Raw genomic sequence first — 17,231 nt, 5'->3', positions numbered from 1 at the left:
AAACTGTACGTTCTGAAGTGGTTACCAGTTTAGAAAAAGATGCAATCTGCGCTGCAATAAAAGAAAATACAATTTAACAAAGGTGGTAATGGGATGAGACCTTGACGGCTCTGCACTATAAAAAAAAGTTCCCCACTCTCTCTTAATAGATGTTGTTTGATACACGAGGGTATTCTTACCTGCATGCGTGTACGTGGGCCTGACAGATACCATGTGACCAAAGAGGACTGTGGCTTTAATGCATAGACTATAAAAATAATCGCAAAGCAAATGGTGCGGTGCAGAGACTAACTTAGGTTCTAATGGTAGATAACCATAGTCTTGACCTGTCAGCCAACTAGATATGTGGGTTGTGTTCTCCGCTTGTGAGCATAATGCAGTGTTTTGGTTTGTTGTGTTGCTACTTGAAGTGACACTTCAGTGTTGCAATTCTGGTTTATATTTTTACCAGTACTACTCACACTTCTACTACTATTATTGCTACTATGGTATTTGCTGCAATAAATGTTTGTGCTAGTGCCCAATAAAGCATATGGAGTTCTAGTTAGCATAATTTGGCTAGCAACACTCAATGTCAAAATGACAGTTCTTCTTACCGGCAACTCAGAGGAAACTGCAATTGCTAGTCCAAAGATAATAGCACGGATATTGTAGCTCGATGCAACGCACGGTCACGTACCTATCATGCTGAAGACTTCAGTCGTCTGTCTCTAGCTATAAAATAACTTCGTGACATTGCATTTGTTTATCCAGCATTTACCCAGTGCTTTACGATTGTAACCCGCTTGAGTTTGACTGGGCACGTGTGCGCGAGTGGTTCTGGGAAATGACGTTCTTCCTTTCTTCCAATTTCAGCGCGTCATACGTCTATCAATGCTCAACGAATTTGTTAGAAATTTGTATAATAATATTTATAACAGTAACAGAGAAAGAGAAAAACATATTTATGATTAAAAACATACATTTAACATTAATTTATAACTACGTCATACCGGAAGCCGGTTAGCGGAACGACGGATATTGTATTGTTTAGCAACTCAGTGCAGCATGCTTTCAATGTTTTGATTGAAGGATCATTGTTGACAGAAAGGCCGGAGTCATAATAATTTAGCGCGCCATTAAAGAAATACATATTGCGGCCTGAATTCGGCCAGTTTGAAATATACTTTGACAATATGCTGGAAATTCCAGAGACACAACCACCAAAACCCGAAGCAGATCGAAGGGACAATGAGTGCATAGGACAAAAGAGGAGTGCAACTGCAAATAGAGTAAGCGATTTATGTTTCCCGACAGATTATTCTGAGGTTTGCATTTCATTATTAGCTTTTAGCAAGTTAGCTAGTTATCTAGCTGGTGTCGTATTCGTCCATAACAGGCTATACGGTTAAGAATGAGTTCGATTTTGCTAGTAAGCCGACTATCTGCTTATGAAAATTCCTGACAACTAGCCAACCAGCTAGCGAACTAGCTTTAGTGTTGCACAGGTCTGCAGCTAGTATGTTCACATTCGTATTTTACCTCTTGCCATCTAAAACGATCGATGAACAAGGTGCACATAACTTTTTTGATGTACCCCTAGCCATATGATCAGAGCCTGCCTCTTAGTTTGCTTACTAACGTTTGCAGCTTGCCTTTCTTCAGGGGTCTTGAATGGAAATTACGCAGGTGCTCGTGCAGTAGGCGTGTGCTGAGCCAGATCAGTGTTCAAATTAACTAAATTTGTTGTTTTCCGATCCAGACGGCGCATTTCATTCTTCACGTGTGCTTTTTCTTTGTTAAAAAAAGAGAACATTTACAGGGCATATTGGCGATTCAGATGTATGGTTTGTATTAGAATAGAACACTGGAGCAATTGATGCTGTTTTCAGTTATGGAGATTTTGAGCTTTATTCAAGCATCTAGAAACCGGCCTGCCATTTAAAAACGTTTCCCTTGGACCTTAACTCATAAGTGCAATAAAACAAATATGGTTGCTGATAGGATTTTCTTCAGTTTGGATTTAGAAATTTACAGTTTATTATTTGAAAGTGCCATTGTGCTTTCTGTTTTATATGCACATATTATGTCATGGCATGCATGTTGAACATACATCCTTATTGTGACCCAGTCCTTAAATTTATGCCTGTTATCTAGTTAATACCACATGTTTGAAAAGACACTATAATACAATCAAGAAGTGTAATATCTACAGTATAGGGTTAATGAGATGTTTTTGACCCTTTAAAATGCACTCCAAAAAGTGACCAGAGTTTGACGGTGGACTCGAAAGTTCTGTGCTTAAGTTCCTCTCAGGTTTTTAGCAGCTGGACAGAACCTTTCTTAGAAAGCTTCCTAAGACCACAGATAAGAATTGAAGAATACAAAAGGCTCCACAAACTAAAACATGCCTCAAATATGCTTAAAGTATTCAGTTAATTTCAGGCTTTAAACATACTTGAAGCATCTTTTAGTGTCTGGAGCCTTCTTTATCCTTAGATTCTTTACTTTTCTGTCATTAATGCAACCAGTTTAAGTCTGAGTGCAGTCATTTTAGATTAAAAAAAAAAAAAACTGCAGATACAAATCTATATTCTGTGAACATCTGTGATGCAAAACAGTCAGTTGGGCCTTCTACAAGCCACGTCGAGAAAAGTAAATTTAGGTCCAGAGCTTTAGAAATCCCCCCCAGTGGGCATGGGTGCATCAACCAACACACTCCTTTACCATTTCAAAGAAAACTTTACCTGTGGATCTTCAGGTGCACTGCCGGGGGTACAAAATAATACACACATATATATATATATATATATATATATAGTATTATGTCCCCATTGCCCTGTGATCTGGCAGAGGTAAACATAAAGTGAGAAAGAGACACTGACCAGAAAAAAAAATAATAAAAAATTCAGATTCAGGTTAGATGCTGCAATCGTGCATAACAACTATCTTGATTCATCCGCTATGAATAGCAATTTGTAGTTTTGTCTCTAGTAACTTCACGGTAATAGCATCACCCGTTGCTCCCTGTATTTGAAGTCAAATTTTTCATTATCTAGGGCTAAATTAAAAATGAAAGGACATGCGCTCTCGAGGGCACAGTCGGGAGAATTGGGACGTTGCACGTGCACCGTGTGGGTGTAGCATATGTGATGTTTCACCAGTGCTCCTGGGCACAACTGGTAATTCAAAACTGTTAAGATAAAACAGAAAGAAGAGGGGGGGAAAGCTTTTCACAAATGTGACATTTTCCCTAGGATCCTAAAATAATGTCAACTGAATGTTTTCTTTCTTGCATCCATCATTCAATATTTGGTAGTCCAGCACACACCGATTACGCAGCCATTTTGATGGCATAATACACTTTAGTTTTAATATTTATATTTTACAATACTACGCCAGTTTCAGAATGTACGTTGAGGTGTGTAACACCACGATTGTGCTTGTAGCATGTATGGAAAACGAAAGTTAATGTCTTACATTCTATACTGTTTTTGAACATATCTCAACAATGATTTCATGTTGAATTTAGAATGCTGAAATGGTAGGTGTCTTTCACCTATGATAAAATTGACTTTCTAGAGATTATGATTGCTTAATACTGGTTTAATGAATTGATGTTTACAGAATGTGATGTATGAGTGTAAAGTTTTATGCTAATCAGGCAGTAAGTGTAATTGCCCCTGTATTGAGTGTGGCTATGAACGGTTTGCTATTTAGCTAAGGCTATCCAAGTTTTTGGATATTATTAAACAAAATGTGGCAAGCATTTTAGGTGTGGATTTGGTATTTTACAAACATTTCCACTCTAAGCTCAATAAGGTCAAAAACAGTGAATTACATTAATGGTATTCGATGTAGTGTATTTAAAGTTAGTTTTCACAAATCTGCAAAGGACTGTCAAGTAAGGCTGGACATTTCAAGCACTTGAAAATCATTTACCCTGGAACTTTGGGTTGCCCTGTCTGAAAGCAGGGCCGTGTGAGAATGTTCGTTGTGTACACTGTATTAAACACACAGACGAGTTAAGATCCTGGGACCGGTAAATGATGCAAACTTCATTAATATTCAAATTGAAAATGCATCAATGTAATGTTTTCCGCATCTCTTCAAATATGATGTGGCATATTACAACCCAACCTGCACGGTAAAATGATTGACTACGCACGATTCAATTTGCATATTAATGAATAAGATGACAGATTATAATATTTGCCCTTTTTTTTCCCCTCTCCTTGCCTTTAGGGACTAACTGTAAATTCTGGCATTTATTTCCAGGAATGGGTGATTGTTTTTTTTTTTAAATAAACAAACTGCTAACTTAAAGAACAATGAAACTTAATTTAACCACATATTCATCAGAGCTGTAAAGTGACATTTTCCTTCCAGCGTTAGAGGAATAATGCATTTCCTCAGTGGAAAATTAGCTTCTATTTTCATTCATTGTAGACATGGTGTTTCCTCATAAATGCATATTTAATAGTATTACATTGCTGTTAATTCATCAAACCAGTACAATTTTTTAATTAACTTTTAGTTGCATGGTGAACATAGAAAACGTATTTCGTGTAAATTGCCAAGCTTGAATATAAATAATTGGATGGAACAGAAGCATCTTTTTAAATTAATTTTTTTTCTGTGTAACATAGGGAAGAGCAAACCAGACTTCAACAGTTTCAGAAATGTTTTGGCATTGATGCAGGCAAGATTTCCTGTCTTGCTTCTCAGTCTCTGACCACAAGACAATATGTTGACCGTAAGACCACAACCATAAATGCGAGAAGCTGAACTTGCAAACTGTGTTTGCTCTGTGGTATTTATCAGAAAGTCGTGAAAAAAAAAAAAGATTTGCTGCAGCACTGCTTACTCGCAACGCAGAAACTTTATTACTGACGTTTCGGTCAGAAACCTTCATCAGGAAATTCATCAGAAAGTTGAAAGCAATTACAGTTGCTGCTTTTGCAGAAAGAGGATTTAGAAAGAAATATTTCCAATGTATGCTGAGAGAGAAGGGGGGGGGGGTAAATTCAGACCTAAAATATTGAGATTGGAGATGTCTGTCTGCTGTCATCATGGTTCGGTATCTCAAAAAATTACAAAGTCATCAGTGTGACTGTGGTGTTCATAGCTGAGCTAGACAAGTGAGTTCTCAGTGCCAGTCCTCACAGGTCCTTCAGAACCTGAAAAGTATGTGACTTCGTCAAAGATTGTGAGAGTACTGGGATTTTTCACACAGTGCTTGAATTTCGAGTTTGCATTTTACAGAACCTTTTTTTTTTTGCCTGGCTCTCAACTGTGTGTTTCCTGTACAGTGCAAATTCGTAAATTCAACGATATCGTCATTTAATTTTCCAGAGCGCAGTGCTAATCTGGGTATAGTGTGTGGGTGAGCTTTGTGATCAAAAAATGTATTCGTAACTTTTAAAGTTACAATAAAATCCTTTGGTTATTAGGCCTAAACATTTTGAAACTTGTCCTCAGGCACCTTTTACTAGACAAAAAAAAAAATCCTCTTGTGATGCCACAGCACTAAAATACGCAGCGTGAGTTTGCCAAACTGCCTCTGCAGGACCCTAGGCAGGGTTTTTACGGTCTTATAAACATGGCACTATATGGACCATCACCGACACGTGGGAGCAGAAAAAGCTCCAGAGAAAATACCTCCTGAGTGAAATACGGACGCGTGGCAGTTTGAGGCAGTTTTTTTTGTGTTTTGTTTCAAATCTGGTCACAGGGCCTTTGTCCTCACTGAGATAGTGAATGAGAACTGAGGGAGGCTCAGGCTGGTTCATGGTCCCAGATATTTAGGTTCCCTCCCTCTATAACAGTGGTCCTCCAAACCCTGGTCCCGGGGAGCTACAGGGTCTGCTGGTTTTTGTTCTCGCCTTAAAATCAGCACCCGATTGAGACCCAAGAGTGACCAGGTGAGTTGACTTAACTGTGGTAATCAACTGCTCTAATTGATTCATGAAGTGCAGAGTCACTATGGAAACCAGCAGACCCTGTAGCTCTCCAGGACCAGGGTTGGAGACCACTGCGCTATAATATGATAACGGTCCGATCCGTTGAGCCAGTCATCCAAAGCAGTGGTTAATGTGGAAAATATATTTTTATAAAAATCAGAATTCTGAACCAGCTTTCTAAATCCTTAAATCCCAGTGTGAAGACACATTTGTGGTTTCAGCTCAGGGAAGCAATTTCCCAGCGAATGACAGAAAATCAGAAGCTGAATCTGATCTGGATGTGGTTCGCTGGAAAGAATGGTCATAAAACCCTCTTGAGTGCATTGGACAGCATAAAAGACTACAAAGGGCCCATTATCAGTGTCAAAGTCAGAAGAAGGTGCAAAAAATATATATATACTCACTGCATGGATGTGAATACATATGATAAGAGTTTTACTGAAAGCCAGACCACTGTGTGTGCAATAATTCTATCCATTTTCATTTACCTGATTGAACAAAGAAAAGAATGAACATAACATAATATAGAACTTCACATATAGCATCATGTACTGTAGTAATAGGTATACAATACTGTGTATTGGGACAAAGACATCTTTTTTCTTGATTTTATATGGACCTCGCTGTGTGCCCAGGGGCATTGTCATGCTGAAACAAGAAAGGCCCTTCCCCAAACTGTTAGGGAAGCACGGAGTTGTACAGAATATGATTGCATGCTGTAGCATTAAGATTTTCCCTCACTGGAAGTAAGGGGCCTAGCCCAAACCATGAAAAACAGCCCCAGACCATTATTCCTCCTCCACCAAACTTTACAGCTGGCACTGTGCATTCTGCCAAATCCAGATTTGTCCGTCAGACTGTCAGATAGTGAAGGGATTCATCACTCCAGAGAATGCATTTCCACTGCTCCGGAGTCCAAAGGCGGTGTGCTTTACACCATACAGCTGACACTTGGCATTGCGCATGGCGATCTTAGGCTTGTGTGTGGCTGCTCGGCCATGGAAACCCATTTCATGAAGCTCCTGACAAACAGCTCTTGTGCTGACTTTGCTTCCAGAGGCAGTCTGGAACTTGGCGGTGAGACTATTTTTACGCAGGGCAGAAATTTGACGAACTGACTTCCTATGACAGTGCCACATTGAAAGTCCCTCAGCTCTTCAGTGCAACTCATTCTACTGCCCATGTTTGTCTATGGAGTTTGCATGGCTGTATGGTTGATTTTATGCACCTGTTAGCAATGAAGCAGCCAAACCCACTAATTAGAAGGGATGTCCACACACTATATATATATATATATATAGAGAGAGAGAGAGAGGGAGAGAGAGAGAATAGTCTTTTGTAATGTTCTGCATGTACATCTGCCTGGAGCATTTTAGAAGTGGTAGAGAGCAACAACAAAATATATCCGTCCAATGTCTGCTCGGGGAACCTCGCAGGGTAAATAGCTGCAGGTACTTTAGCTTCACACCTGGTCCTAAAGGTATTTCATCCCATTTACAATCACATTCTGAAGGATGACTGGGAAAAAAAACTGTTTGGAAAAGTAGAGAGCAATACAGCCTGTCAACCCTTGCAGTGCTCTTGTAAATTAAATTGCTGAATTGCACTACCAAAAAAAAAAAAAGACAAGTAAATAAAACATAAAATGACGTTTAAAAAAAAAAACATGCAAAGTTGTGGAATTTATTGCAGCAATTGATAAGCAGTTTTCCCGCAGTGGAGAATATGGGCGTTTTCCTGGCCTACCCAACGATTCAATCCTACAGCACTTTGCAGCAGGCAGTTAACACGGCGCACTGACCCTAACCACACAGTGCTTCCCCAACGCAGCTCTATTCATACGACGAGGCTATTTCAGAGATTACGTTTACATTACAGGCATTTAGCAGACGCTCTTATCCAGAGCGACTTACATTATACAGCTGGATATGTACTGGAGAAATGCAGGTTGAGTACCTTGCTCAAGGGTACAACGGCAGGTGTCCAACCGGGGAATCGAACCTACGACCTTTAGGTTACAAGACCAACTCGTTAGCCATTACACTACACTGCCGCCCATAGAGGTTAGATTTGTGAAAAGATATCTGAGGCTCAGAAATGCGTTGTGTGGCCGTACGAAGCATCCTCCGGCTCATCGGAACGCGCTTTGATGTCAAATAGTCGCAGGAAACCGGTGTCTGCTTGCCCAGCCGTACGCTCAGGGCCACCGGCGTTTGAGTCTAAGCTCACGTGAGGAAGACCTGGAATATTCGAGCGCTGTAATCATTTGACAATCAACTGTCATGTTATTTTTTTGGTTCTGTTTTTTTTTTTTTTTCCCCCTGGCAAGTGGGCCAAAATGCTATATTGCCCAGGGGGGAAAAAAAGTTTTTTTTTTTTTTTTTGTTGATAAACACCCTTTTTAAGGGCACGGTTTAAATTATAAATATTCACTAGTGTGCTTTGCCAGGTGGCTTAATATCTGCCTGCAATGGCAGCGGATCCAATTTAATGAACTAGTAATGAAATACCTTTGGGAGCGGGAAGTATAGATTACACAAATGTTTTCATTTGAAGCTTAATTAAATTTGCTGTACTCCATATCTTTCTGGAATTGATTACCGCTCTGTTTACAACGTTCACTTTAAGTGTCTGTGTTGGTAGGAACTGCCTTCGGGGGAATTAACATTTTCTTAGGACACAAGTGTTAATACTTTCTTCGAAAAGGACCGACTAAAAAAATATGTGAAGGCTGCATACAGTCTACATAAGAACTGCATAAACATTTATGCCAGACCATCATAGGGTGTGCTAGGTTGCCATGGTAAATTCCATTGACATGAAATTTTGATTTAACTTACTGTAGTGCTGTAATATTTGAAATACATAAGGACCTAGCACGCCCTGACCTAGTCTTGCTTGGAATACGTTCATTAATATCCGCATGCATAATTGTTAAATGTGTTAAATGAAGGGTGGTTTTAACACAGATTTTATACGTATGTCCTGTTGCTGAAAGTTTTATATTGCCGACTTCCCAATACACTGTACTGGGCAGATGCAGTTGATGCAAATATGTGCACTGGGTTGGAAAGTCTTAGTGCACACTATCAAATATCAGTGCACAATAAATATTGTATTGAGCATTAGAGTATGTCTGTCTTGGATTGATTTTTGTCCTTACGGTAATGATAAAGTTGGTGAAGAGGATGATCCAGTGCCCTATGGGATTATTGGCACTTTTGAAAAGGATGAGCAAGAAAAGACACAATGTGCAAAATTAAACAATGAGATCTATTGTATGCTCAAACTATATGCTTTCATACTTATACAAATTTTGCCAGTTTTAACAAGCAATTGTTTTATGTCCCAGCAAGGTGTTTTTTCTGGGAAAATATTATTATTATTGTCTAATTATTATCGTCACCCCCGATGCCAGGTTTTTGACCAAACTGTCTTTGTACTTACCGAAGGTCGTGACCCTCCAAACGCGGACGAGAGCCCCTGGACCCGTTGGAAGGGGGCCGTTAGTCCCTTCTGTGTGGCAGTTGTGAAGGAAGTGGCTTTGGTGTCCCTCTGCCCCGCACAGGGAATGAAGGTGGAGCCGGACTTCGTCACCTTCACCCCCGCGGAGGAGCTGCAGTACCTGAGGGCGCGGGTGCAGGAGCTGGAGCGGGACAAGGCCGAAATGGCGGAGGAGAACCGGAGGCTGAAGGACATGCTGATGAACGGTCAGTCCCGAAATCCGTCGGTCCTTCTGAAAGGACGGCAGCGTTAAAGTGTCCTCTTTGCACATAAGTGTCATTAGCAATGTCACCGTCCACGGTTATATATTCACCGATAAGTCGAGAGGTATAGGTTACGGGCGGCAGTGTAGTATAACGGCTAAGGAGTTGGTCTTGTAACCTAAAGGTCGCAGGTTCGATTCCCCGGTAGGACACTGCTGTTGTACCCTTGAGCAAGGTACTTAACCTGCATTGCTTCAGTGTATATCCAGCTGTATAACTGGATACAACGTAAGTCTCCCTGGATAAGAGTGTCTGCTAAATGCCTGTAATCTAATGTAATGACTGTTACATTTTACCCCCTCCTCTTTTACTCCCCGCCCTCCCCTTTTTTTTGTTCTGCCAGAGATTCCCTCTCTTCTGTGCTCCATGAAGCAGACCCTGTCCGTGTGCACTGGCCGGGCGAGCGAGTCGGACTTCGGGGTGGCGGACGGCCCGGGCTTCGCCCAGCCGGCGCCGGACGGGTCCGAGTTCGTCCTGGCGGCGCCGGCCTGCGCCCGGAAGCCGGAGCGGGCCGAGTTCATGCAGGCCGTCCCCGGCGGCGTCCCCCGGCGGGCGGACGGGGGCGCGTTCCTGCAGACGATGGCGCCCGGCGCAGGGAGGCTCACCGACGACGACGGCGGCGTCGGCGGGGAGTACGTGGTCGCCGACGACAACGACGATGACGGGGGCATGGTCTGCCCCGTCGTCATCACGGACGAGGACTGCCACACGTGTTCCGATTCGGCGTGCAGCTCGCCGGACCTCCCCCCAGCCCGGGACTGCGCGGAGCTGGAGCACCGGCACGTTACCGGGAGCGACGGCAACCACGTGAGTCCGGCCACGCCCCCCGGGGACTGACACGGAGTCCGCCGGGCCGCTGTCTGTGCTGCTACTCTATTGGCTGGGCCAGGCCTTGCCTTGCCGCTGAACTGTGTCACCTTTACTCTCACAAGTGGAGGGTCTATTATGTCTTTGTTGTACACTTATGAAGACATGCTGAATCTCTGCCAGTGTTTTTACTTGTACACACACACACACACACACACACACACTTACCCGGGCGCGTGCGTCTGCAGGTGCGGCAGGTGGAGGTGTACCCGGGCTCCAGCGTGTTCTGCGAGGCCAGGGCGTGGCACGCGGCCATCCAAGCGCCGTCTCCCACGGCGATGGCGCGGACACTGTTGCTAGGCGTCTTCGACATGGACACCCTGTTGCACAGCAACCTCAGAGGAGGGCGGAGCCGGAGGCCCACCTTCCCCAATCACCGCGCGGGCCTGGACCCCCACAAGCTGGACGCTATTTACAGTACACTCACTTTTCCTGCCCTCTTTCCCAAAATACACACCCTCAGTCTAACCCCCCCTCCCCCGGCTCACTCATTCACCCCCCCCCCCCCGTGTGTTCGCTCACCCACTCACATTTGTGCTCATGCATTCATAGGCTTACCCCCTTTACAGTGTTGGCTCCACTGTCTGTCATTCACACATCACCACTATTAATGTGCTTAACCTCCAGCTCATTAAGTCTGTGGTCGCCCGCGGTCCGGGATGTTTTTTATAAGCAGATTAACATAAGGAGCCGTTCGTGTGCATGCGATTTGGCGACGCTCAGATAGCGTTAGCAAGCGGCGGTAAATTCAGGCCCTGCCAGTCAGCGCTTGCCCACGAATTGAAAATGAATCATCGTAGTCCGTGAATGGCGAGCGAGGCTGGCGAAGGTTAATGCCACCGTGGGGCCAGCGCCCCGTTCCAGTAATCCATTGGTGTTCATCATCGTTTGTTGAGGAGCTTTGACAGCGCTGGCACGGTTTTCGGCAAAATGGCCGTTCGGGCGCTCCCCCCCTTCCTTCACCAACTGCTGTTGTGGCTGTTGTTCCAGGTGCCACCCTGGCGAAGTTCCCGCTGGCCAGGAAGGGGCAGATAGGCACCGGGATCAACTCCAAGCTGTCGGAGATCAGATTCAAATCCAGGAGGGCCAGCCGGGAAGGGAGATACTTGTGAAGAGCTGGTCGCGGGAGGGTGCGAAAACTGTTCGCCCTGACGGTCTCTGGATTAATTATTGATTTGTTTTATTTATTATTTATTATTATTTTATTTGGATTATTTTTTTTGGACAAACGCCTTGATCCAGGGTGAACGAATGGGCAATAGAAGGTAAAGTGCCAAAAGCAAACAGAAAATGCTCCCAAGTCCAAGCGCGACCCATAGCACACGGCTAGGCTACACGAGAAGGGGACAGCGCAGGGCCCTCTTATCCAAAACAGCACAACGATTAAGAGCGTAGTTTGAGCCAGGATCATAGCTAGCGCTCGGCTAACGGTACAGCTACAGAAACGGCACCACTGGCTTGCCCCAGGGTCAACCAGCCGAATTCTACCAGCAGATGAAGGCAGATCCAGTTTGGGTTACTCCACATGTAATCTCAAGAGATTAGTCCTCGGAAGACAGTGGGAAGGTAGAGAGTGGCTCGGCTGTCCCGAACGAGGTCGGCAGCTCGTTCCGCCACTAGGGTCGGCGAGGGCTCGGTGAGCCGGGCCCTCCGTGCCGAGCGACGGGCCAGACGGCTGGCCGGCGGAAGAGCGCGGCAGGGCGGGAACGAGGAACGCGTACGAGGGCATGTCGACAGCGGCAGCCGGGCCACAGAGGCCGAGAAGAGATAAAAACGGTCTGATGGCGTTAGCAGGGAGGTCAGCCGGGCAGCGGGCGGTTGCTATGGCAGCACCGGGGGTCTGGAGCAGTTGCCGAGAGACGCAGACAGACAGACCAGGGCCGGGCTGTGAAGAAGGGGCATTGTGATGTCACAGGGAGAGAACCCTGGCGCTGTGTGGAATGTCGCTGCGAGGTTGTTGGTAGTCTGAGAGCGGAGCGGCGCTGTCTCCTGAAGGCGCCGGTGGGGCCAGATCACTTCTGCATGATTGTCTTTGATGGGGGAGCCGGGGGCGCAGAACAGTGGGGGGGGGGCGAGCGGAGGAAGGCAGACTTGGAAGGACAACAGGAAAAGCAGCCAGCCCCGCTAGCCCCCGCAAAGCCCCGCCCACACGAGCGAGCGCAGCCTGCTCCAGCAGCCCGAGGGCCTTCGCGGGCTGAGCCGCTAACGTTAGCGCGCAGATGTTTCCCGAAGACATCTGGACGCGCAACCTCGGCTGGGACGTAGCTACGGGGGGGGGGAGGGAGGAGGAGGGAGGCTCAGGCCACCAGCTGCAGGACGACCGGCCGCCCACTCTTCCGAGGGGGTGGGGGGGCGGTGGGGGCGGGGGGGGGGGCTCTGAAACCGCGGAGGTTTGGACGACAGCCAGGCGATATTTTCCTATCGATTTCCGCGATCCCGGCGTTTCCCCGCGGGGACTGGCGGTCGGCGGCTCCATTACCATTCCTGATCCTCCCTCGCCCACGGAGCGGGGAGAGAGAGCGCATCAATCCCCGCCCCGGAGGTGCCGCCGCCCCCCCCCCCCGCCCCGCTTAATGGATCCTCAGACGCTGAACACCTCAAGGAGCGAGAACTTAATTTATCTTAATGCGCCTAAATGGTGCGAGATCTCTCGAGTGGACTGTGTAAGGGGGGGGGGGGGGGCCCTGGTGTCGTTTAATGTCAAAGGGGAACGGGTGGCGGGATGGGGGACCATTGCTGAAGATTTTGACGATGGACTTGATTGGACAGACAGAAAGGGTGTCGGCGATTTAGCGTGTAGCCCCTTGGCTCGCTGATTGTGTTGATGTTTTCGCGGACATAAAGATAGACTTACCGCTATCACTGTCACATGCTCTGGAGGGGCCGGTGGGACCGTGGCAGCGGGATGACGGACAGCCGGTCCCTAGCCGTCTCCTGACAGCAGGGGGGAGGAGACACTGAGGCGATGCTCCACGGAAACGAGAGCCGGGGACAGCAACTACTCGGCGCACAATTACGCTGATCCCGGGCACTGATCTCAGGCGCTGATCCCGGACACTGATCTCAGGCACTGATCCCGGGAAGCTGATCTCAGGCACTGATCCCGGGAAGCTGATCTCAGGCACTGATCCCGGAAGCTGATCTTGAGCGCTGATCCCGTTCTTTTAGCCCAGCGACACAGCCGGACGGTCGTCTCGCATACGCTGCGGTGTCTTGTGTTTTCTCACCTTTGCAACGCGCCAATAAGACTGTCTTCGAAAATCCGTATGTTCCCTTGTGTGGCGCTGTTTCCAGGGAAGCGCTGCTGCTGTCAGTCGCCTTGATATGTGACATGTTCTGACAAATGAAGTCCCTGTGATTACAAAAACGTCAGTGTGGCATCAGTCTGTTTAATGAGTCGCAAAAGCTTCTTCCAGGGTTCCCGCAGACCGTGAAGGACTCTTTCCTCCAAGGGAGATGTGGAAGTCCTGCAGTGTGGTCAAATAAAGTCACGGGAAACTTGCCGATAATAAAAAAAGTTTGTTCTTTTAAAACAAAACAAAACAAAATGCAAAAGCAGAAATACACCCATCAGTCAGTAGGCTCTTGAAACGTACGATGAAGTCTCGAGAGCATTGTGATTGATTGCACATACGTTTGTGACGGATGTTTGCTACCCAAAGCATCTCCAAAGGTGTTAGAATGCAGCCAGAATAGCATTCAAGTCCTACATGTCATTTTCAAACAAGTCCAATTTCAGGGGAAATTGGAAGATTAATCCTTAAAAATAATTAATCCCTTTGTCCAATGTCCATTCATCCTTTAAAAGGTCACTGAAAAGTCAAGGAAAATATCACATCAAATTTGCTGACTGAAGTTGCAACAATACAAAGTGAAAAAAGAGCGGCCATTTTTATAGAACACTGTCAGTGGAGGCGATTGAATGTGGTTATAGTTATATGCAGCCTGGCAAAAAATGTTTCTGTGTGAGAATACATCACAAAGCGATATTTCCCCGAGATATCAGATTAATACACAAAGCAACACACAACACAACAGCCTCGAGGCCCTGGGGGTGGAACAGAATCCGCCGTCGTCTCCGGCAGAGATAAATGTGTTTTGCGGTTCTATAGGCGCACGATTTCCAAGGTAAGACTCTTTGTCACCCCCGGCTCCTCGCAGGAATCCAGCGGGCCGGCCATCAATTTCAAAAGAGGGACCGAGGGGAAGACGCGGAGCAACTGCCGATTGGCTGCGATGCGGCCACGTATTTGAATATTAATAGCCAAACCCCCCGTCCACCTTCTACCACCCCAAGCTCGGCTGCTCATGAGGGGGTTGGGGGGTGGGGTTGGGGGGGGGGGGGCCTTCTTCAGAGTCACCGTGTGACCTCGGTAACGGGAAGCCGGTTGAGTGGGCGCTCTTGTCCGCGTAACTGATTCGCGGGAGTCGCGTCTGCAGAGCTTCGGCCACGCGTAGCGGAGCGCCACAAACGATCTCTCGCCCCCGAGCGTCCCATCTGTTCCTCGGTCCCCCCCCCCACGCGCACACGGGTGGGCGGGCGGGCGGGCCCTGATTTATCGCCGGGGAGTACCGCGCAGGGGGGGGCGACTGCATCGCTCATTCGCCGCGCTCGCGGACAGAGACGGGCGGCGCCCGGGAGGCGACAGCGTTCGAGCCGCGCGAGGCGTGTCTGGGTCGGGCCCCCGGAAGCCAAACGGCGCAGACGGGAGGTTTATTGAATCTCCTCTCGGCTCGGAGGTGGGAGGGGGGGTGGGGGGGGGGAGAGGGGGACGAGGGGAGGGGGGGCGGGCAGGCCCAGGAGAGTCCTGGCCCAGGAGAGAAGCAGACGCTCCTCGGAAAACAGAACGCGTCGTCTTAACAGCCTCTCAAAGTCTGCGACGCTTTCATCTCCAGGTTTTTGAAGCGATGGCCTGACGAGTCCGCTGAGAATAACCGATATTCAAATGTGCTGTTTTCACGAAAGCCGTTATTATTCCCCCCGGAAGAGAAACGGGTCTCTCTCGCGGTACGGAAACTCACGACGGAAAAATGAGGTGTCATGAAAAAATGGGCAGACCTATTATGTGCCATCAGTGACTAATCATACATGTATACAGTGTAATGTAATATAAATAGATTATGCATGGTATATGGATTTTATATATATATATATATATATATATATACACAAAGAATGGGAAGTCCTCCCTCCTCCTGGATTTTCACTTTATTCAGATGGGATCATAGTACAGAAACCAGGACCCCAACCCTAACCCTGGCCGCACAGAGGGACTCATGGATTTGAGAGGTGGCTGCCCTACGTACTGTCCCACATGGTCTTGTCCCATTAGCCAATCAGCTTTTAGAGAGCAAAATTTTTGATTGGTCCCAACAAGTCTGTAGCTCCACCCACTAAGGGTTTCATTAACCTCAGTCTCCTGCCCAGGGCCTAGCAAACCCGATAACAAAAGCCCCTGGACAGGGCCTAGCAAACCTGCTAACGAAAACCCCTGTCCTGGGCCTAGCAAACCCGCGAATGAAAGCTCCTGCCCTGGGGCTAGCAAACCCGCTAACGAAAGCTCTTGCACAGGGCCTAGCAAACTTGCTAACGAAAGCCCCTGCCCTGGGCCTGGCGAACCCGCCATGCTTCCTCCGAAATTTGGAGAGAGGATCTGAGCCCTCCCTCCCTGAACGCTGCTGCGTCTTGGGGGAGAAACAGGGAAAATGTCACGCGGTGCCAGAGCGACAGGCATCGATTCATTCTGCCCCGGGGGTGGGGTGGGGTGGGGAGGGGGGGACCACCTACACCTCAACCCAATTAATAATTTAATGAGTTATTTCATTTTATTCCGGTCGGCGTCACCCCCCACGTCTACCCGCTTCCCAACCCCCCAGCCCCCACCCCACCCCCCCGTGTCGCTGCCTCCCTTCAGACAGCAGAGAAAACAATCAAACGCGCCTGGCCTTTCTCCACCCAATCGATACGCCACGCCTGATGTTTTCATCCGTCCGCGTGGAACGAGATTGGTCCTCCGGTCAGAGATGGACGCGGGGGCGTGCCGGGGGGGGGGGGGGAAACGTCATCGAAAATCGTTGAATGTCAGCAGCAGCAGCAACAGCAACAACAACAACAACGGCAACAACAATGGCAAACAACGGCAGCGACAAAGAAGCAAAATAGTAATACCGCGCCCGTTGCCGTGACACCGGAGAGGGCTCGGGGACGGACGGGGCACGTCGGGCGGCTGAATGCCATGTCGCCCCGGGAAATGGCGGCGGTCTTCGGGGGGTAGGCCGGAGGACAATGCAGAGACCCGGAGCGAGAGGCGCCAAGCGGCGGCGCGGGCCTTGAAGAGCAGCGTGAGGCCGTGCTAGCATGGGGAAGAGCGCGGGGCGAACTGCGCCGCGCTAGCATGGGGAAGAGCGCGGGGCGAACTGCGCCGCGCTAGCATGGGGAAGAGCGCGGGGCGAACTGCGCCGCGCTAGCACGGGGAAGAGCGCGGGGCGAACTACGCCGCGCTAGCATGGGGAAGAGTGCAGGGCGAACTGCGCCGCGCTAGCACGGGGAAGAGTGCAGGGCGAACTGCGCCGCGCTAGCACGGGGAAGAGTGCAGGGCGAACTGCGCCGCGCTAGCACGGGGAAGAGTGCAGGGCGAACTGCGCCGCGCTAGCA

The 17,231-nt window shown here is 47.7% G+C and overlaps 2 protein-coding genes across 5 annotated transcripts in view; one reads left to right on the top strand and one right to left on the bottom strand.

The window, feature by feature from the left end:
- Nucleotides 1-806, bottom strand: part of prkn (parkin RBR E3 ubiquitin protein ligase) — an 83,330-nt gene extending 82,524 nt beyond the window's left edge. Inside the window, exon 1 of one of the 3 annotated variants that reach the window (XM_035400581.1) lies at nt 680-806. In XM_035400581.1, coding sequence (XP_035256472.1) covers nt 680-686 — 7 coding nt within the window. In that variant the 5' untranslated portion in view covers nt 687-806. Of the gene's footprint in view, nt 1-179; nt 251-679 lie in introns of those variants that run through there. The other 2 variants (XM_035400580.1, XM_035400579.1) reach the window with 2 other exon arrangements.
- Nucleotides 807-897: 91 nt separating this feature from the next.
- On the top strand, nt 898-12,845 carry LOC118218151. Of its 2 annotated transcripts, none has more exons than XM_035400583.1 (5): nt 898-1,271; nt 9,395-9,652; nt 10,053-10,516; nt 10,765-10,993; nt 11,567-12,845. In XM_035400583.1, exons 2-5 carry the CDS (start codon nt 9,514-9,516, stop codon nt 11,686-11,688), a joined length of 954 nt encoding a protein of 317 aa, XP_035256474.1. In that variant the 5' UTR covers nt 898-1,271; nt 9,395-9,513; the 3' UTR covers nt 11,689-12,845. The 2 variants fall into 2 exon arrangements, with proteins under 2 accessions (XP_035256474.1, XP_035256473.1); XM_035400582.1 differs by having other exon boundaries at nt 899-1,271; nt 9,511-9,652.
- The last annotated feature ends 4,386 nt before the right edge of the window (nt 12,846-17,231 follow it).

The sequence above is a fragment of the Anguilla anguilla genome, chromosome 18 (assembly GCF_013347855.1).
Source record: "Anguilla anguilla isolate fAngAng1 chromosome 18, fAngAng1.pri, whole genome shotgun sequence".
Taxonomy (NCBI): domain Eukaryota; kingdom Metazoa; phylum Chordata; class Actinopteri; order Anguilliformes; family Anguillidae; genus Anguilla; species Anguilla anguilla.
The sequence above is the reverse complement of the archived record's forward strand: the minus strand, read 5'-3'. Positions and strand labels throughout refer to the sequence as shown.